The sequence below is a fragment of the Pithys albifrons genome, chromosome 6, assembly GCF_047495875.1.
Source record: "Pithys albifrons albifrons isolate INPA30051 chromosome 6, PitAlb_v1, whole genome shotgun sequence".
Classification (NCBI taxonomy): domain Eukaryota; kingdom Metazoa; phylum Chordata; class Aves; order Passeriformes; family Thamnophilidae; genus Pithys; species Pithys albifrons.
In genome coordinates, this window is record NC_092463.1 from 48,223,318 (window position 1) to 48,245,049 (window position 21,732).

General features: G+C 37.8%; 1 protein-coding gene across 1 annotated transcript in view; it reads left to right on the plus strand.

Annotated features, from left to right (window-relative positions):
- Positions 1-21,732, plus strand: part of LOC139673555 (mucin-5AC-like) — a 49,251-nt gene that overhangs the window by 12,132 nt on the left and 15,387 nt on the right. The window contains exons 4-29 of the mRNA XM_071559312.1: positions 246-507; positions 916-1,030; positions 1,652-1,742; positions 3,042-3,151; positions 3,392-3,608; positions 4,474-4,599; positions 5,077-5,194; positions 6,390-6,528; positions 7,577-7,687; positions 8,860-8,929; positions 9,588-9,725; positions 9,809-9,973; positions 10,477-10,571; positions 11,368-11,494; positions 12,237-12,492; positions 14,137-14,189; positions 14,580-14,680; positions 15,485-15,636; positions 16,067-16,205; positions 16,293-16,397; positions 16,918-17,097; positions 18,320-18,559; positions 19,197-19,353; positions 20,336-20,464; positions 20,810-20,936; positions 21,620-21,663. Coding sequence (XP_071415413.1) covers positions 246-507; positions 916-1,030; positions 1,652-1,742; positions 3,042-3,151; positions 3,392-3,608; positions 4,474-4,599; positions 5,077-5,194; positions 6,390-6,528; positions 7,577-7,687; positions 8,860-8,929; positions 9,588-9,725; positions 9,809-9,973; positions 10,477-10,571; positions 11,368-11,494; positions 12,237-12,492; positions 14,137-14,189; positions 14,580-14,680; positions 15,485-15,636; positions 16,067-16,205; positions 16,293-16,397; positions 16,918-17,097; positions 18,320-18,559; positions 19,197-19,353; positions 20,336-20,464; positions 20,810-20,936; positions 21,620-21,663 — 3,567 coding nt within the window. The remainder of the gene's footprint in view (positions 1-245; positions 508-915; positions 1,031-1,651; positions 1,743-3,041; positions 3,152-3,391; positions 3,609-4,473; positions 4,600-5,076; positions 5,195-6,389; positions 6,529-7,576; positions 7,688-8,859; positions 8,930-9,587; positions 9,726-9,808; positions 9,974-10,476; positions 10,572-11,367; positions 11,495-12,236; positions 12,493-14,136; positions 14,190-14,579; positions 14,681-15,484; positions 15,637-16,066; positions 16,206-16,292; positions 16,398-16,917; positions 17,098-18,319; positions 18,560-19,196; positions 19,354-20,335; positions 20,465-20,809; positions 20,937-21,619; positions 21,664-21,732) is intronic.

The following is a 21,732-nucleotide window of genomic DNA, read 5'->3' on the forward strand; positions in this document are numbered from 1 at the left end:
TGATTAAAAAATATAATCTTATACTGTTGTCCCAGCTGAACATAAAGATTTATAGGGTTATATGAGTAACAGTATGAGATGAGTGATGAATGAATACATGGAATTATAATGGATAGAACATAACGAATGGAGGTAGACAGGCAAAAACTGTTCAGTATAAAAATGAAGTCTTGGACAAGCTGATTGTCACCATGTTAATGCTGGGAATTATAAGTCATTCTTTAACATCCACTTTTAATTCACAGCTTCCAATCCTGCTCACAATGGCCGTGTATGCAGCACATGGGGCAACTTCCACTTCAAGACCTTCGATGGAGACATATTCACCTTCCCTGGGCTCTGTAATTATGTTTTTGCCTCCCATTGCAACACTCCCTACGAGGACTTCAATATCCAGATTAGGCGTGAAGTGGTGGCAAATGCTCCAACAATCAGCCGTATCATCATGAAGCTTGAAGGTGTAGTTGCTGAACTAACAAAGGGTGTTGTCATGATCAACAGCAATAGGTAAGTTTATTCATAAGACTTGTTTAGTAACCACAGGCTTTTTTTTTTTTCAAAATTGCCAAGTATTTTGGTGTATTTGGGGTGAAACAGTTAGGTGTTCTTCAATAAACCTGACAATTTCATCAACTTAAATAATGAATAAAATGCTATTGATTCTATTACAAAAATCAATCCTTCCTTTAAATGTTACCTCAAAAATAGAATTTAGGTGAAAAATAATGAGAAGTTGGATCCAAATTTAGATCTATATTTGATAATATTGGACCATCTTAGTTTAAGTTGCTTTTCTTTCAATCAAAACGCATTACTTTAGAATTCCTACAGATCCTGGACACCACAAGCCTTTATTTTCTTCTCCTCAAACATTTGAATCAGAAATTAACTGGCATTCTTTCTGCCTTTTCCCAGAGTTCAACTGCCATATAGTCAATCTGGTATTACAATAGAGAAAAGCAGCATTTACTTGAAAGTTGGCAGCAAAATCGGTATTGTGTTATTATGGAATGAAGATGACAGCATCCTGGTAAGAACTGCTCCTGGACCTGTCTACACCTTCAGGGACAAGAGCTGATCATTGACTGGGCCAGTCCCTGTCTGTTTAGGGAGTTGCTACTGCCTTCTTACATCATATTGTTGAGCAATTCTTTCCTAGTAAAGATAGGCATGCATCCAGGTAGTCCTAAAGAAAATTATATGGATTTACATCTAGTGGATAGCAGATCTCTGCTTAAAATAGGACAAAAAATCACTTTCATTATATCATTAGCTATTGGTATTTTTGTAGGGCCTAATTACCCCTTCAAATACATGTGTTTCTAGAAGAATTTCACTCTCCTAGGACTTAATTTTTGCTGTGGATTTGATTTTCTTCCTGAATAATTAATAGAAAGAGGTTGAGAGCAGTATAGATACTAAAGTGAAAACTTAAGTCTGTGTCAACAGCATCAGTAGCTTAGGCTCTGCATTTTAAGTCAAATTCAAGCCAGCTCTTTATTCTATCCTCTGTATTTGAATACAACTGCTGGATAAAATATCACAGATATGAACTAAAATACTTAGAGACGGCAGGTGTGTTTCCTGTGGTTGTGAATATATTTCAGAATGTTCATACTAAACTTCTATCAACTTACTATCCATCATTTAGCTGGAATTGAATGAGAAATATGCCAATCAGACCTGTGGGCTTTGTGGGGACTTCAATGGCTTTCCAATTTACAATGAGTTCATTTCAAACAGTAAGTTTTTTAAATCATAATTTGGTTTACAGGGCCTCCAACATGCTTTCTTTTTGGTATTCTTTTATCTCTGACATCATCAGCATTCCTCTTTCCTATACTGATAAATTGTTTACTCAGAAGATAGGATTCAATCTCTGTTTAAAGTACGTGGTTCAGAGATCAGATAATGTGATTTAATACTGTAAGTGTAAATATAGTACTGGTGCTAACAACTGATTGCATATTTCTTTATGCCATTGTCATACACCATGCTGGTATACCTAATCAGCCAACTCCATAAAAATTAGCCAGATTTCTACTAATAAGATAAATAATATAGAAATAAATTCAATTTAAAAAAGGCAATTGAATTTTGTAGACAATACATTTCTTGTTTCAGTTCTGTCTTCAAATTGGTATATCCACATTTCCCTGCTGAATTGCACAATCTTTGTAAGATCTTATCTTTATCTTATTTAAACAATCCCCAGCTTGAGCATTTTCCTAAACAGAATGACACAATCACAGAATATGCTGAGTTGGAAGGGACCCACAAGGATCATCGAGTTCAACCCTTAGCCCTGCACAGGACCATCCCCAAGAGACACACCATGTGGCTGACAGTATGATCCAAACTTTTCTTGAACTCTGCCAGGCCTGGGGCTGTGACCACTTCCCTGGGGAGCCTTTTCCAGTGCCCAACCACCCTCTGGGTGAAAAATCTTTTTCTAATATCCAACCTAAACCTTCCCTTACACAACTTCAGGCCTTCCATCAGGTCCTGTCACTGGTCACAGAGATCAGTATCTGCCCCTCTTCTTCCCCTCACGAGGAAGTTGTAACTGCAATGAGGTCTCCCCTCAGTCTCCTCTTCTCCAGGCTGAACAGACCAAGTGACCTTATCCACTCCTCACACAGCTTCCCCTCAAGCCCTTCACCATCTTCTGTGACTGGGCCAAAGCGTTAAGCTCTTTTCGTTTTTGTTGTCAAACAGCAGTCTCTGTTTTTCAAATCCCTGTTTAGAATTGTTTTTCTCTTCCCTACATGGGCTCAATACAATCTGAAAAGAGTTTGTTATTCTTCTGGTAAACATCATAGTGTGGATCTAGACATAATAGGCTGGGAATTGTTTTCTAGTATAAGTTGAGTCAGCAATGTAGTGCTTGCTTTGGAAGGACTAATGTTCATATTTAAAGACTTAAGGGAACTAACTGACTTGGCCAGTCTTGAGCCGAATTCTTGAGAGAAGAAAAAAATAACAGACAGTTGCATTGAATAAAAAAACCCAACCATCATTATTAAACTTCTTTTCTACAGGTATTAGGATGACAGCCTTACAATTTGGGAATTTGCAGAAAATGGATGGGCCAACAGAACACTGTGAAGACTCCACTTCTCTTCCGATATATAATTGCCCTGATAATTTCGTAAGGATCTTTTGACTTTTTTTTCTTTCAAAATTAATGTTCCCTTAGACAGCTTCAGACAGGTCAACAGGAAAAGCCCTCAGGCAACAGTGACTTAAAGAGGGCTAAAAGATTCTATTAAACAATAATTACACAAAGTAATCCAACCAAAAAAAAACAACAACAAAAAACCCCAAGAAACAAACCCCAAAAACCTTCTATTCATTTACTGAAAGGTTTTGTACTTTTCTTTCTCCAAAGGATGACATATGCCAGAAAACACTGACCAGCTCTGCATTTGCAGAGTGTAATGACCTAGTTGATGTTAGAGAGTACATTAAAGCTTGCGAAGATGACTTGTGCCGGTCTGAAGAATCTAAAAACGCCTCATGTATCTGTGACACCTTTGCTGAATACTCCCGGCAGTGTGCTCATGCTGGTGGGCATCCCCTGAACTGGAGAACCTCAAACCTGTGCTGTAAGTATCACTGGACATAGGCTTACTTTATGCTCAGTAACCAGCAAACAACAAGCTCTCAAATTTTGCAGAGGATGCCTGAGAAGTTACAGGCCTTTCAAGATTGTATTCTTCAGAGGATTCTGATTTAGAAGTTCCAGCAAAAGAACTAAGGATTTTAGTGCAAACTGGATTAAACAGTATCAAACACTTACATGGATACTCTAATGAGAGTCAAAGTGTAATATAACTAAATTGGACAACAAATTAAGCAAATAAAGGAGAAACGAAGAAGTAATGAGGCAAGCTTGCTTGACTTTATTCTTGTTTCTCTCCTTTTCTCATGGTGGCTACAGCATTTTTATGGTCCATTATTAACTGATCAGGGTCTTCACATGTGTTTGGCTGGTTTTGCTTGGTAGTGAATTGTTTGCACTGATTTAAACACATACTTGATTTTAATGGGGTAGCTGTTGATACTGTCACCAGCCTTTGCTGCAAAACAAAAGCCCATGATGCTGCAAATATGCTAAAGGTTTAGGAATTTGAGTCTTACACTTCCCTAGCAATACAGGTGTTCATGGGAAGGGAGTCTTGAGCAGAAAGATAGATCTTGACTTTCTGGGGTCATTACCTTGCTATCACTAGAAATCCAGTCACTGATCCAGTTCAGCACCAGTCATGGAATGCACATCACAACAGTAAAATATGGATCTAGGTGATTAAACTTGCAAATTTTGAGAGCTGGTGATCAATCTGCTGTTTGATGAGCTTCTTTATCTAGGTGAAAAACTTAAATGGACATATATATATATATTTACATCTATAGTAACCTAGAAATACTTTTGACTAAAAAAAAATAATCCTTCTTCCTTTTAAATTTCAGCCAAGAAGTGTCCTTACAACATGCAGTACCAGGAGTGCAACTCCCCCTGTTCTGATACATGCACGAATCCTGAAAGATCTCAGTTTTGTGAAGAACACTGTATTGATGGTTGTTTCTGTCCCCCAGGCAAGTTCTTAAGTACTCACATCTCTGATCCTAAAGAACAACAGCTTACCTGCAGGATTTGGGCAGGTTCCATGTGGGTTTTATATCTCATGTATTTGGATTTTTCACAGCTGCAAGTGAAAAGCATTTGTCATGTCTCAGCTGAGAAAAGTTATCTGAATTAATTGCCAATACAAGTGCAATATTCAGAAAACAGGAAAAAAGAACAGCAACCAGATCAAGACCAGTCTTTCAACCAGCTACCTGTGCTACAAAAAGTCTTTCAGAGCAGGTGGAATTTAAGAATACAAAGGTTGAATCCTTCACTGAGCAAACTGACATAGTCCTATAGTCCTACTGTCCTCAACATTGTTATGTCCATTCACAACAGCTGCAGATATGTCTCTAAGATGATATTTAGGATTTATAACAACGAAACTGTGTATAGGAAATGCCTCTTTAATTCACCAAGGTTTTGTCTTTTTTTTTTCAATCTAGGGACTGTATTTGATGATATCAGCAATTCTGGCTGCATTCCCCAACAGCAGTGCTCCTGTATTTACAATGGCAACACCTACACTACAGGAACTTCTTTTTCAGAGCCGTGCCAGACCTGGTAACCTTTGTTGCTTTTCTAACTCACTATTTCCTTTCACATATTTAATGATTTTAATTGTTTATTATATGCCATTGCATCATTGGTAATTGACATGTGTATTTAACTGACCGCTACAGTTCCAAAATACCCCTAAAGAGTATTATTTGCTTTATTTAGCAACAGCCGTAACTTGCTTTGCACTTTAACTCATGGTGATCAAAGAAAGGATTTACAGTGTTTAGATTTCTCACCAGGCAATTAAAATGCTTCCTCTTTGTTTATTTTGTTCAAACATTTGGAGTTCTGTTAGAGGAATAAGGTTGCAGTCATTAATGTATTTGCAAATATTTATTTTCTCCAGAGACAACAAGGGATGACACAATACAACCTCCATTTCACAATTACTAATCTTGTACCCATGCAATACCACATCACCTTAGAATATAGACATGATGTGCATCGGAGTAGATGTGAAATTATGTTTCATTATTTGTTAGTTAATGATACAGTTATATTAAAAATATTTTAATTTGTTATTGTGTTTTATGATAGCTGAAAAAACTCAAACAATTATTTATCCAATATCCGTTAGAGAGTTCACCTGCCCAAAGATGTATGTATGTATGGCCAAACTTCGCGAACGAAGATTTGGGAAGGGCTCTCCCCGGGTGGGAGTGTGCCCTTCGAGTCTGCGCAGTGGATTTTTTAGGTGAGGCACAGCATGTGCAGAACTGGCCCCACCGTTTTTAAGTCCCAAGGTCCATCTGCCACGGCTGAGTGAGCTTGGACAGTGACAGTGAAGTCCTCAGGACTGTCTACAGCACCCAGTACTAACCAGGGCTGACCCTGCTGAGCATCCGAGATCTGACGGGATAGGATGGCAGGGAGGCATTGAACTGCCCGGTACGGTCTCCACTGAGACTCGAACTCACGACCTTGTGATCAGAGTCCGGAGTGCTCACCATTACACCACGGGACCGCCCAAAGATAGAAAACAAATAAATAACCAAGGTGAATGGTTGCCAGCGTCATTGCTTTCAATACAGGCCATCACAAGTTCACAGTGTTTTGGAAAGTCTTGAACCCAGATTCACTATGTGTCAAACTGCAGCCTAAAGGGAAAAGCCATAGCAAACCAGCTGAACCTAACATCCCTGTCAATCCTTTCAATCTGGACCACCGTTACTGATTTCAGCTAACTTCATTCTTCCAGTACCTGTAATGGAGGCCAGTGGAGCTGCCAAGACAAGTCATGCCCAGGAACATGTTCAGTAGAAGGAGGTTCACACATTTCCACATATGATAAAAAACGTTATGATCACCATGGAGATTGCACCTATGTCCTTTCTAAGGTGAGACTCAGAGATTACTAGGTCATAAAGCCTTATACATTTATAGAAAGAAAACATGACCTCAATCAACACTTCTGAGACATAGCACTTTTGACATATGGACGTTAATTTACCTGCCGCTTAGTCAGATGTTTACTATGCTGCCATTCAAATGAAAATCATCAGTTAACTATCAGGATGTCATGCAACTATATATAGTGTTCACTGGAAAATTCCCAGTTCTGTGATAGAGTAATTGAAGAACATAGTCATTTTTAAGAATTTACTTAGTATACATTCTTCAGTGTGATTAATCCAGCTTTCTTACAGAGTTGCATAATTTTTGCCATGTTACTCTATTATACAGTATTTGGCCAAATGGTACAAGTGTGAAAAATTACACTACCAGCTCTTAAAAAACCCCACCAAAATTAAGATTAGAAACTGAAATTTGTTTAAATTCTGGGATGTTCAAATACAGAAAATCAGTTCAAGTTGCCTGATGTATTTTGCCTAGGTTTTGAACATTTTTAAACATTTATCTCAAATGAAAAAGAAAAATTAGAAGTTAATTACAATTAAAATATTTAACTATAGACATATGTAAATTAAATATTTTGATCTTTTAGGGGCTTTTTCCATTTAGTCTTTACTTTCCTTTTTCCCCACCTGCACAATTTAATAAAAGGAAATAAAATGTTGTATGTTCGCCTGGAACAAGTTTTACCTGAAATTTTGTTTAGCATGGATACTAGTTACAGAAAGATTAGAGTTACAGTAGAATTGAATCAAACATCAGAAGTTGGCATGAATAAAAGTACCGAATATGAATACGGAAAACCATCTTGATATCCATATGGATATAATCAATAAAATACATATTCTAGTTTCCTGCTCGAAATCATTATGACAGAGCAAAATTGAATCATCAGCTGAAGCAGGTCAGGGATTTGTGACAGTCTGTATCTCCTCCAAAAACAGAAATATTTTTTCAGAGTTGAGAAAAAGTTTTACAGGCATAACTTCCATATCAGACTTTTGTGAAATAACTCCTGGCATTTTTTTTCAGGACTGTAAAGATGAAACATTCACCATCCTGGTAGAACTACGCAAATGTGGCCTAACAGACACTGAGACGTGCTTGAAGACAGTGACCCTCAACATGAATAAAGGACAAACTGTAAGAATGCAAAATTTTAAAAAGATGAAGAGAAACTTGGCTTTAACTAGTCAGGGAGCTACATTTCTTTGTCAAATGTTCAACATATGCACTGAGTACATGTTATTTTTAAACAAGTGAAATTGATTTTTTTATTTAAATCAGATCAGCCATAAATTTCACTTTGTAGAATTTCGTTAGGAAACACATTGTACTCACAAAGCAGAAAAAAGCTATTTTCCCTGCCAATTAGATGAAAAAAACCATGAGCTTTAAGGTTAGTAACTACAACAGTAAGGGATGCAATTCATCACATCAAAAGATGTGTTCAAAGAAAAGATGATGATGTAATCCCCTGAAAAGCTGAGAAACTCACTTTAAAATTCCTTTAATGGCAGAGAAAATTAGTAAAGTGTACAAAGTAGAAACAGGGAGGAGATGAAATAACAAAGACCTACCCTTTTTATTGAATATCTGTTTAATTAATGCCAGTGGAGTCATCACCATTATTACTCTTTGGACTATGGTTACTCTTCACATATGGCTGGTAGCCCAGAAAGTCAACCTGGTCTGTATCAAAAGCCGTGTGGCCAGCAGGTCGAGAAAGGTGATTCTGCTCCTTGACTATGCTCTGGTGAGACTCCTTCTGGGGTAGTACAGCCAGCTCTGGGGCTCCCAGCACAGGAAGAACATGGACCTCCTGGAACGGGTCCAGAAGAGGGCCACACAAAGACAATCAGAGGGCTGGAGACCCTCTCCTTTGAGAACAGGCTCAGAGACTCAGGCTCAGAGTTGTTCAGCCTGGAGAAGAGAAGGCTCTGAGGAGACCTTAGAGAACTTCCAGTCCCTAAAGGGAGCTTAACTAGAAAGCCAGAGAGGAACTTTTTACTAGGGCACAAAATGATGGAACAAGGGGGAATGGCTTCAAACTGAAAGAGGGTGGGGTTAAACTAGATATAAGGAAGAAATTCTTTACTGGGGTAATCAAAAACTGGAACAGGTTATGCAGAGAATTTGTGGATGTCCCATACCTGGAAGTACTCAGGACCAGTCTGGATGGGGTTTTGAGCAACCTGAGCTATGAAGGTGTCCCAGCCTTTAGCAGAGTGGTTAGAACTAGACGACCTTTAAAGGTCCTTTCCAACCCAAACCATTCTGATTCACAATTACCTTTTGTTTCTCTTCCTTATCAGCTCATCGATGTCAAACCTGATGGTAGCGTGTTTGTGAACTCCATCTACACCCAGCTACCCATGTCAGCAGGTATGTTTTTTTTTTTCTAACAGCGAACAACACAAATGCTTTTGAAGTGAAGTGATTGGTGTCATAAAGAAAACAGAGACGGTACAACCATAGGCAAGAATTTAAACAATAGCAAATAGCATTCACAGACTTTTGATTTGATCACTTTATTTCCTTCTCACTGCCCAAAACTGTATGCAGAAGACTTCTTTTTACCTTCTACCTCTTGTTTTTTAACTACTACTCCTGTGCTCACACTTGCTTAGAAAAAATTTGATTTTTGTTCTCTTTCAGCAACTAATGACACTGTGCAATATCTCTGACCTCCAGATCTCCTTATTTTTCCTCTCCAGCAGAGTAAGGGCTCCAGCATATTCTGTACAAGCTTAGAAACAAATACAGAAATATTCTTTTTAACTCTCAGTGCCATATATTTTTTCCTACTTATTCTCTTTGAAGTAGTAATCTCCAACTGCTTATGCTAAGACAGTGAATAAAATTAATAACTTGGTAGTTGCAAGCCAATTTTGAACTGTAAATCTTGATTTATATTTCTGATTCATTTTCATAATGATTGGCTTTATTTCACCTGCAACAATTGTGATAGAAATTCAAGAACAGTATCATGTTTCCAGCATTTGACCTCATCCTGTGAGTGATCACTGTTTTTCTTGTGTAGCTAATGTCACCATGTTCAGACCCTCATCATTCTTCATGATCATGCAGACAAACTTTGGGGTCCAGCTTGATATTCAGTTCATACCAAAGATGCAAGTGTTTGTGCGACTAGATCCTATTTTCAAAGAACAGACTTGTGGTAAGTGAATGAAATATAAGAACATCTTGATTAATGCCTTTTGTGCAGTATGAACAGTATAAAATTTCACGGCTTTTCAACAGGTCTCTGTGGAAATTTCAATAATATCCAAACTGATGACTTCAAGGTCATAAGTGGAATAATTGAAGGAACAGCAACAGCATTTGCTAATACATGGAAAACTCAGGCTTCATGCCCCAATATCCAGCAGAATTTCGAGAACCCTTGTGCACTCAGCGTTGATAATGGTGAGTGCTTCGTATAATTTTTCCTAGTTTGGTGGGGTTTGGGGTTTTTTTTGTTCATCCCTAAGAAAAAACCCATCTGTAGGAAAGCAAAGATAAAAAATAGACTTACATGTTTAGTAAAAACATGCATCTGAAATCAGAAAAAGATACTCAAAATGAAAGCACTGAAGATAAGTAACAATGTAAAGACAGTTACAGAAACATTGCTGAAGGAAACTGTAAGGTCATTGAAAACACAGTAGGTGTCTGGGCTGACAGCTTGGTGTCAGAGAAGTGGATTATAGGAGTATCTCTGGAAACCTTTAATTCATCTCCTTCAGAAAGTCCTCTGGCTTTAAGAACCTTAGCCCACAAGCTGAATGAAAACAAAACAAAACAAAAGACAGGAAAAGGAGAGTTTTAATGAAATGTCAGAACTGGCTTCATAGACCAGGGCAGGGTGGTTTTGTGACTAATGAAATAAAAACAGTAACACGAATTTGTATTGTTTCTTCTTTTAACAGAAAAATACGCTCAGCATTGGTGTGGACTGCTAACTGACAGCAAAGGGCCATTTGCTGATTGCCACTATGCAGTGAATCCCTCTGTTTACCACACGGTACTTTGTTAGACTGTTTTTACCTTTAGAAACAATAGAAATGGAATCATTACAACTAGCTACCAGAAAAGGACTGTTCCAGACATACCTTATGCAATGCTTCTATCTGAATTTCTGTAGTGTGGCACTTCCTTCTTTCAACATGTGTTTATGTTTGTCTTGTAACATTACCTTGTTCCATTGTCAGTCTTGGCTTCAAGATCCTGACTTGCTTGCAAATGAAAAGGCAGCTATTTACTCCTGGATGGTTTCACACATATAGCAGAAAGTGTATGTAAAGGCATGTCAAATGCTTCTTTGAATATCAGTGAACTGTCATATCATCAGCCTGGTATCTCATTAATAGTCACTTGGCACAGAAAGCCCATTACCTAATTATCATAATTCTGCTATCACTGTGTTGCAAAACATTCTTCTCATTAGGAGTCCTCCAGGTACAGACACTGGTGAATGGATGTGTCTGAGCTGCATGTTGTGAACAGAGCTTTGTATGCTATTGTGCAGCTCATCCATTAATGTGGTTCAGAGGACCACGAAGCTGTTAAATATACAACAGACTTGAAGACACTATTTCCTAATAATAACTGAAGACATCAACTGAATTTCCACTACCTGCATTTCACTGCCAGGAAATTTATACAAAGACTAGCCAGTGATAAAGCTATGTTACTGGGGTCTATGAGCAAGCATATCTGAAAAAAATATTATGGAATAAGACCAGAAAGATAACATTTATTGGATTTTTAGATTGACTGTATTACCAGTGGCAAGACTTCATTGTTCTCTCCATTCTCAGAACTGCATGTTTGACACATGTAACTGTGCAAATAGTGAGGACTGTCTGTGTGCAGCCCTGTCTTCCTATGTAAGAGCTTGTGCTGCAAAAGGAATCCAGCTGCAAGGATGGAGGACAGATGTCTGCTGTAAGTACTCTTAACTATCACATTTCCTAAGAACAATTTCAATAAAAACTGCTCATCAGAGATTATTTTCTACTAATTTCTAGATAAATCAGTAACTGTAGAGGAAAGAATTTTGTTAAGTGCACTCCTGGAAGTAATTTTCTGCCATCCTCTTAGAATCAATTCATTGCTAGCAAGAGTGAATACGAATAGATGGAAAACACAGCTTGATTAGGAAAGCAACTGCTGTTATGAAAGTGCCTCCACCTGTTTCTGTTCAACTTTGAGTTTCACTACAGCTTTAACACAAGTTCCTGTAGAGAAAATGTGTATATTAGAATAACAGTACTAATAGTGCCAACCAGAACACTTGCAAATGAGAGGTCTTTGAAGCTGCATGCTGGGTTTTGCTTATCCAGTATGTCTGTTTTCAGCATACTAGAAGACATTCAGGGAGACATCTTGTCTCATACTTCAAGGAGTTTAGGAGTCTTGGCAATGAACAGCAGCACCAAATGGAGGTTTCTTCCTGAATGTTCATTTGAAAAATTATTTTCTTCCTTGCACGCATCACTTACTCCACATGTATAGTAGCTTTTCAGATCTACCTCTGGAAGTATTCAGAAATGCATTTACATGAAAGATGCAACATAAGCGGAGGTGCACAGTATTGTTTACATGTTATTTCTAGTTGTGTTGTGGATCTTTTTCCCATGAGAATTTACCTTCTGTAATTAACAATCTATTTTTTTCCTCTCTCAAGCAAAATATACCACCTCATGTCCCAAATCCCTAAGCTACAGCTATACCATCTCTTCCTGTCAACCCACTTGTCGGTCTCTCAGTGAGCCTGATGTCACATGTAACATTAAGTTTGTCCCAGTTGATGGCTGCACCTGCATAAATGGAACCTACATGGATGAAAGTGGCAAATGTGTGCCTGCTAATGAATGCCCCTGCTACTACAGAGGAACTCCCATACCATTTGGAGAAGTTGTCCATGAAAATGGGCATGTATGGTAAGTGAATCTTTTGAAAAACATTCAAGCAATAGCATGCATATTTTCTCATTAAAATCTGTTGCATTTAAGCTGGTTTCATCCTGCATCCTGAATTTCAATACAGTGCTCTTCTCTTGAGCTTCTTCAAATTTAAGCTCTTCCAATTTTATTTTCAACTGTTACAAATGGTGTTGTTACAGTAAAATCAAAAGTGAGCAATTCAGATCTATAGAAAAACCCTGTGAGACTGAGCTATCAGCCAGAAGCAGTAAGGAGCTCAGCTGCTGGTGGCTGATAGGGAGGAGGCTACTCCCCAAGAATTCACATAGTAGGAATTCACAGGACTCTGCAGAGACACGAAAACAGCCAGGGTGAAATAATATAAACATAGGACTTGTGAGAGATAGGCTTTAACCAATTGAAGTATCTGGCATGGTGGTGTGTAACTCTTTTAGCCAATAAGTTGTAGTATTAACCCTATATAAACTGTGTGCTTTGTGTAATAAAAGGTCTTCACTATGAATCTCATAGATTGGTGTGAAGTCCAGTTCCTCCGCCGTTTATAAATTGTTTACTTTAAAATGGTACATATTCCCCTGAGCTGCAAGAGAGGGACATAGAGCAGAATGAAGCTACTAAAATGAAAAGTGAAATGGTTAGTGACCTCTTACACCACTTAAATACACAAAAGCCTATGTGGTCAGATGTGGTCCATCCAAGGGTACTGAGGGAGCTGGTGGAAGTGCTCAGTGAGCCACTTGTAATCAACAGTCCTGGGTACCCAGTGAGGTCTCAGTTGGCTGGAGGTTACCAAATGTGATGTCCAACTACAATAAAGGCCCCTCACTACAAAAAAAGACATTGAGGTGCTGGAGCAAGTCCAGAGAAGGGCAGCAGAGACGGAGAAGTGTCTGGAGCACAAGTCTTACAAGGAGCAGCTGAGGGAGCTGGAGTTGTTTAGCCTAGAGACAAGGAGGCTCAGAGAAGACCTTAGCACTCTCTACAACTACCTTAAAGGAGGTTGTAGTGAGGTGAGGCTTGATCTCTTCTCCCAGGTAACAAGTGAAAGAAACAGAAGAAATGGCTCCAAGTTGCATCAGGGAAGCTTCAGATTGGATATTAGGAAATATGTCTTCACTGAAAGGGTTGTCAAACATCAGAACAGGCTGCCCAGGGAAGTGGTGGAGTCACCATCCCTGGAGACATGCAGATGTGGCACCTGGTGACATGGTTTAGTGGTGGACTTGGCAGTACTGGGTTAACAGTTGGGCTCAATGATTTTATGGGTTTTTTCCAGCCTAAACGTTTCTATAATTCCATGATATTCCTAGGTTGATAGAGCAATTATATGTGCACTTTTTATTTAATTCCATAATTTTTCAAGTATAAAATTATGGCAATATCAGCAAGGAGAGATCACATGAGAATGTAAGTAAGAAGCAGGGACATATGCTCATTTACAATTTATGAATTTTCCTGTTAAGTAATAATGAATATCATATGAAAGCAGCATGTGTAATGTTATTGAGGGAAATTCTTTCATAAGACTGCAAAACAGCATTTTGGAATACCTTTAAAAATTCTGATTTGACAAGGGATAAGTAGCTCTCAATCTCAATATATGGTTTGAGAAGGAAAAAAATGTTTTCCCCTCTCTCACAGCAATTGTGTCCAGGGAAGACTGAATTGCATTGGAGTACTGAAACCAAAGTCAGGTAAAAATAATCTTCCACTTTTTTTTTCTCTTTGCCAACAAATTTTGGACAGAATAGTTCATAGAATTAATACTTTTTAATGGATTTTTAATAGAAGTATTTCTGAGTTATAGTGCAATAGTTATCACAAAAGGCAGGACTGAGCCTAGATTAATCATCAGACCTCTTTTTACATAGACTTTTTTTCTAAAATACTGGGGGGGGGGTGTTAGGATTCCTGGTAATTCAGTGCTCTGAGCTGTATCTAATAAGCTGATTGAACAGAGACAACAATTTCTACGAACTGAAATGTGGAATTTCCAAAGAATTTCTGGATGGTTTTAATGGCTACAGCTGTGGAATAAACCTCACACCATTTCTTTACTACTCTCACCTCTTTCCTTCCTCTAGTCTGTAAATCTCCCATGGTCTACTTTGACTGTACAAACAACACTGCAGGAAAAACTGGAGTAGAATGTCAAAAAAGTTGCCAAACTCTGGATATGCAGTGTGTAAGTATGTCACGGCTGAATGAAATGGTGCTTTCAGGTTTTGTCTGTGCTCTTACTGCTAAAGTAACTGCTCTGTTGGATCTACTCTACATCTACAACACAGACACTTCATTCTTGTAGCAAAAGCCTAGAATGATGTTATGAAGTATTAACAATGGGACACTTAGATCAAAATATAATAAAGTAACATCCAAATTAAATCTTAAGATTAATGTCTACCTTTCTTCAGCTACTGCAGGTAACCGTAACTAGTAGTGAAAAATCAAGGGCTCTATCACAACACTTGACTTCTGGAGGAGAAAGCTAGTGGCTAAAAACTGGCTAGGAGAAATGATTCTTTCTCATACCATGCTGCATTTATGAACCTCTTGCACATCTAACTATGTTACTTCACCTAGGTTCTTGGTGGCCCCATGTCATTTCACCAATAAGTACCATATGAGAGAAATGGATTTCAATGTAACTCAACAGACTGAAAAACAAAATAACTTACTTTTCTTTTAAAAGTCCATTCAGTCACTAATTACCCACGACAAAATTCAAGATCCAATGTATTTTAGATTTCACAGGTTGCAGCAGAACAATCAGTATTAGCATACATAAAACATTTACCTTCAACAGATTTATATTCTGTAATCAATAGCTAATAACTTTGGGTTTGTTCCATTGTCCTAGAAGTACTTTGTAGTTCTCTCCCATTTAAGCTGGGCATCATAAAGTATATATAAAAACATTTTATGAGATTATTCAATTTTTCAATGTGATTGTTTCATTCTGAAATCGCCTTTCTCTTGTATTTTCCAGTATAGCTCGCAGTGTACATCTGGCTGCGTGTGCCCAAATGGGCTTGTGTTAGATGGAAGTGGTGGTTGTATTCCTGAAGAGGAATGTCCCTGTATTCACAATGAAGCCATGTATCAGCCTGGGGAAAAGATCAATGCTGACTGTAACACCTGGTAAATATATCTGTAGAAGTAGCATTCCTAGTTCCATCATTTGCCTTTCTAAAGACTGTAAAACAGTGTAGCAGTGAGGAAAGATCTGAATTGCACTTTTAACCAGTTGATGGATCTTTTAGTTTTGGAATACACTGTATTGTTCAGGTTGGTCTGTGATCTTTATCAGACAGACAAAGCACAGAATTGGAAGAAACCTTTAGGACTACAGAGTTCATGAAGTATCTTGTTTTGCCATTATTGTATTCAGAGTACCAGAACAGACCTTTGATTTAATTCTTTAAAAGAAAAATATAAAATACTATTTTAACTCCAGAATTAAGATAACATTTACCAGGGATGAGTTGCCAAGCAAACATTGATTGTTTGGCTATGTCTACACAAAAGAGTGAGTAGTTCTATTACTAAAATATTTTATTCTCTTTTCTAGTGTATGCAAGAACAGAAAGTGGGAATGTACCAAAAATCAATGTCTGGGCACTTGTGCTGTTTATGGAGATGGTCATTATAATACCTTTGATGACAAAAGGTTCAGCTTCAATGGAAATTGTGAATACACACTAGTCCAGGTACTGATTGTTAGCAATAGCAAATGAGAGGCAATCTTGATCATATCTGTAAAAATAATATATTTTTAAATGTTATTCTCTACACAGGACCACTGTGGCACAGCCAGTGGGACCTTCAGGGTTGTCACTGAAAATATTCCCTGTGGCAACACTGGAACAACTTGCTCAAAATCCATCAAAGTTTTCTTAGAGGTAAGGTTTTGAACATAGACCAGTTTTGTTCTGTATCTGTTAAGGCTTAGGAAAAGCCTAGACATCTATTGCTTCAAGGGATTTGAAAAATACTTTAAAACACAATTCAGCTATTAAATTAGGTTTATATTAGATGTAAGTGAAATATTTGGTAGAGCTCCCAGCTTTCTCTATTTTCCATTTCCCACACTATCTTATACCACTCTTGGTAAAACTGCAGTTCTGCAGGAAAATAGTCTTTAGCAAAAATCTAGCCTATCATGTCAGAAGATTCTTTTATGCTATGCAATGTAGTTCCTCCACAATGGTCAAAAGACCCTTTTTTGGCCTATGCCATTTAAAATATCTTTTACCTTGCTTCCAGGAACCTGAGATCTGAACTATATAGTTTTATTTCATTTTGATTATTTGTTTTCATTATATTAACTATTCATAGTACCCTTAAAAACAGAAAAACATATTTGAGAGCACAGCTGCAGCTACTGAGCTAATTTCTAATTACCTTTTCCTCCTGTTTCAGAGCTATGAACTGATACTTGGTGAAGAACATGTCAGTGTAGTAAAGAGAGGACAAAACGATACGGTGCCATACACAGTCCGCTACATGGGTATGTACTTGGTAATTGAGACCACTAGTGGACTGATTCTCATGTGGGACAAGAAGACCAGCATCTTCATCAAGCTCAGCCCTGATTTTAAGGTGCGGAACTAGCAGTGAAATGGCAATTTACAGTGCAGATTTGACTGGGTGTGAGTTTGTTGAGACCTTGCCAAGATCCTGAGCAGATGATATCTCTAGTATTCCTGCAGGACATCCCATGTTGTTTTTCATTCCTCTGGTGCCTCAGGAAGCTATGTCATCATCCTGCTGCTGTTCTGATCTCTGAAGGCAGCTTTCAGTGCCTATTTGGCCTGACAGAACTTGAATTGGCAAACTGCAATTTTGGACTTGACTTTGTGAAAATTACCCACTGAACCCTGGCAAAAGTTATCAGATATTATTAAAATTACATAACTACATGTGTATAAATCCACTGAGTAGTCTTGGTCTTGAAAGCAATCCATTATTTCCTCCTTTCATTGACACACAATTCAAATTAGCTTACTTTAAGAACAGGGAAATGTATTATGAGTGAAAGCCTCTTGTATGCTATTTTTCACAAGCTTATAACAACGTAGGTTATAACTAAAATACATTCCCATTGTCATACATTTTCCTAGCTTATGATATATAAGTACTAAAAACTGTAGTAAATAACAAATTTGCTATCTTATTGTATACCATACTGACATTTAAATTAGTTACATAAATTAAGTGTACTTTAGAACTAGACATACCACCTTGCTTCAGTACTATAGGTTCTTTTGGTGCCTGACACACTGACATTTTATAAAAATGGTAGTAATATGGAAAGCATGCACCTTAGATTCATAGAGAAAGCATAGCATCTATTGCAGCCTAACATAGCTGTATGATCCACAAATTTAGAATGAGGGATATTTCTAGGCGTACAAGGAAAATGTAATTTCTTTTTATATCTATAAGCAGTCTTAGTGGCAAAGACTCAATGAGTAGATTATGTGGCTGAACTCTAATATTTATGGCAGCTTTATAAGATTATTTTTAGTCAGCTGAGTCCTCATTTCCTTGTCAAAGCAGAAGGTTACAATGACAAAGATGGTTCCACTGTTCAAAGATGGTTCTTTTCTGTTCAACCCAGAAAAGAAGAAAAGTCAAGAGTGGTATCCTTCTACCCTTAGTGGTCATGGTTCTGTTGCTGAGGAAACAGCATGAAGATGTTCAGGACTGATAAAATGGAATGGCACCATTCTAAGAGCTGAATCTGATGTATTCTTTCAGTCTCAGATGTTGTTTCAAGATTTATGACATTCATTATTATTTTATTTACTTCCTTTTGCAGGGCCAGATCTGTGGCCTCTGTGGAAATTATGATGGCAACAGCATCAATGACTTTACTACAAGGAGTCAATCTGTAGTAGAGAATGTTCTAGAGTTTGGAAACAGCTGGAAAGTATCCTCTACGTGTCCTGACGCTTACAGCATCAAGGACCCATGTTCTACCAACCCTTACCGCAAGTCCTGGTCAGAGAAGCAGTGTAGCATCATCAACAGCAATGTATTTGCTGCCTGTCATTCTCAGGTATTACCAGGGCAGAAGTTTTCTGTGTGAAAACTAAATCTGTTTGTCATTGAAGGTGCTCTCCTCATATGTTTTAACATGCATGCCTTATTTATTAGCATGTTTCACTTCAGACAGCGTCAGGAAAATTTCAGTCTGAATCCTGCTCAATGGGATAGCTTTATAGTCCCCTACCTGAAAGAAATAAAAAGATGCTAAGTTCATAAGAATTACTGACATATTACAAAATAATAATTCCATAATTACTATATGTTTCCTTATAGATTGACCTGAATAAAAATTCTCATATACCAGGTAAAGAAAACAAGTTCAACATAGTAATAACATAGCCTTTATCAAACACTAAGAACCTATCAAACATTGCCAGGTAAATCTGTGCAATTGACTATTATTTTTGGGGAAAATGAATCTAATCTTCCACCAGGACACATGTCTGGGTGTCAGAAAATCTGTCAATATGTGATTTGGATGTATATTTTGGCATCACCTCTGGTGTTTAACGCTGTCTTACAAAAGAAAAAGAAATTACTAGTGGAGGCGTTTCTTCTGAGATACTACAATTTTAAGAAAACTACTCCAGCAAAGCTAAGAATTTAGAAGGCAAGATGTATAGTATTACCCTTCTATTTAATAACAGGTTGAACCAGCAAAATATTACCAAGCATGTGTGACAGATGCTTGTGCCTGTGACACTGGAGGAGACTGTGATTGCTTCTGTACAGCAGTAGCTGCCTACGCTCAAGCATGTAGTGAAGTTGGTGTATGCATAGCCTGGAGAAGCCCATCAATTTGTCGTGAGTTTTAGGTCATAAATGCTTCTTCTGAAAGTGCAGTTAAAAATACAGTGCCTTGCAGACATCCTTGAAACGTGCTCTGGGTATCTAACATATGTGGGTTAGAATCTCACTGTGTAAATTTTTCATGCTTAAGCTATTCACACTTTTTGTTTTTTCTGAACATGTCTGTGCTGGTTTGGAGAAATGAACCCAACTAAAAGAGGTTGTAAGTCAGAGTTACAATTTACTAAAAAGATTACAATAAATACAAAGATACAGAGAAAAATTGGTTTTAACCCATAAAAGAACAGATGTATAACCTGGCACCCTGGGGCATGAACAGAATAGTGTTTGTTAGCCCCTGTGCTGAGCACCATGCAGTCCCCCTGAATACAAAATAAAAGGAAAGGAAAACCTGTTGGTGAGGATGATGGTCACAGTCTGATCAAGAGTGGCAGTCACAGTTCTGTTGAGGTTCTGGTCCTCCTCTGGATCTGACAAGTGGTACCATAAGTCCCAAAACCCCAAGATTATATATGTTCAGATTTAGGTGAGAATACTCAGTACCTACACCAGAGCAGAGAGTTTCACAATGGGTGATTTAACTCTGTGAGTCATGGGATATTTTTGGAATCTTTGATGGCCTAGGCCATTGCAACTGCCTGTTGTGCCAGTCCCTAATAGCCCATTAGCAGACATCACCCCTCAGGCTCGGTGTGAAGGTGCTGATGCCACCCCAGAGCAGCGGAGTTATCACAGCTGAGTCACTGGTGTGAAGACAGAAACATACCCATGCCTCACAGGGTTCTTTAACACCCACCTCGTAGCCTGAGGTGTCAGATGTGCCCCAGGGCAGATGCTGCAAATGATCTATTATTAACAGTTCATCAGAAATTACACAGAGAGTGTAGAATACATGGTTTTGGTTACATCTATACAGTGATAAACTGGTTCCGGCCACTGTAACTAGGACACTGTCCCACTTTCTGTTTCTCCTTAGCCCTGTTCTGTGATTACTACAATCAACAAGGAGAATGTGAATGGCACTATAAGCCCTGTGGAGCCTCCTGCATGAAGACCTGTAGGAACCCAAGTGGAAAATGCCTCAATGACTTGCCAGGTTTAGAAGGTAAAAAGAGCTGCAAGTACCTTTTAGTGGGTACATATTATTAATTGTCTTTAATGGAGTGTATTTTCCCCATCAGCTGTATTTGCACAATTTAACTCTCTTCAATATCATGACATCCACATGAATGGAGGCAGAGTATGGAAACTGGAGTTAAAAAGATCTCTAGGATGAAGTCCTTGTGGATGGGCTCTGCATTACTTACTAGAGTTACTGGAAAAAATAAAGTAAAAATGTAAAGACTATTAAAAACAAGACCTGCAAACACATTCTGAGCAAATAAAACTTTTGCGGACTGCACCTCATACTTACCTTTTCTACTTGTACATGACCTCTTCCTTCCTCCAGGCTGCTACCCTAACTGCCCACCAGACAAGCCATATTTTCATGAGGATCAGATGAAGTGTGTTAGTCTCTGTGACTGTTATGATGACGAAGACGGAAAGATATACAAACGAGATGAATGTAATATATGGTAAGACTTAATATACCATCCTCATCATATACAAGGAAAAAGATCAAAACAAAGTGGGAAATTGCATGTTCCTTTTACATGACAGGATTAGGTTATGTCGCTTGTGTAAAACTAATGACTTACTATCCAATTATGGTTTTCTTATTATATTAGTCAGAAGATTTTGCATGATTTTCTGTTCTATTCCTTTGCTCCTGATTAAATTGCAAATCCTCAGTGTAAAGATACATCAAGAACAAGAGGACCTTTATGACTAGGCTTTCTCTATTTCTCATTTCTGTGGCAGGAAAAATATCATACTAGGACTAAAGATACCTGCTTCCAAGGACTTTATTACATACTTATATTGCTTAAGTATTTAGACTCTCCCTTTCTAGCCTGCTATTTAGTATAAAAAGATTGTAAGTGTAAGGAAAGTGATATGAAGGAAATAAGGAAACTTTTCCTTAAGATTTCTACCTGTAGCTTTGCATGAAATTTAACTTCACTCCTATTCAAAAGTTTGGGTTTAATATTTTTAAAGATTTGGGAAAATAATGGCCAAAAAGAAGACAAAATCAACTGGATACTAAAAGAATAAGCACAAGTGCTTTACCTTTTGAAGCCAATATATGTCAGAAAGATAACTAATCAAGTTACTCCACGATCAAAAATTATATGGGTTTTTATGCTTTCTATTTCAGCGAGTGCACATCAGAAGGTCTGCACTGCAAGTTCGATGATAAAGGTAAGACAGCTAAGAAAACTTAAGAAAATATTGGATATTATCTTTTCATAGATGCCTGACAATAAACTT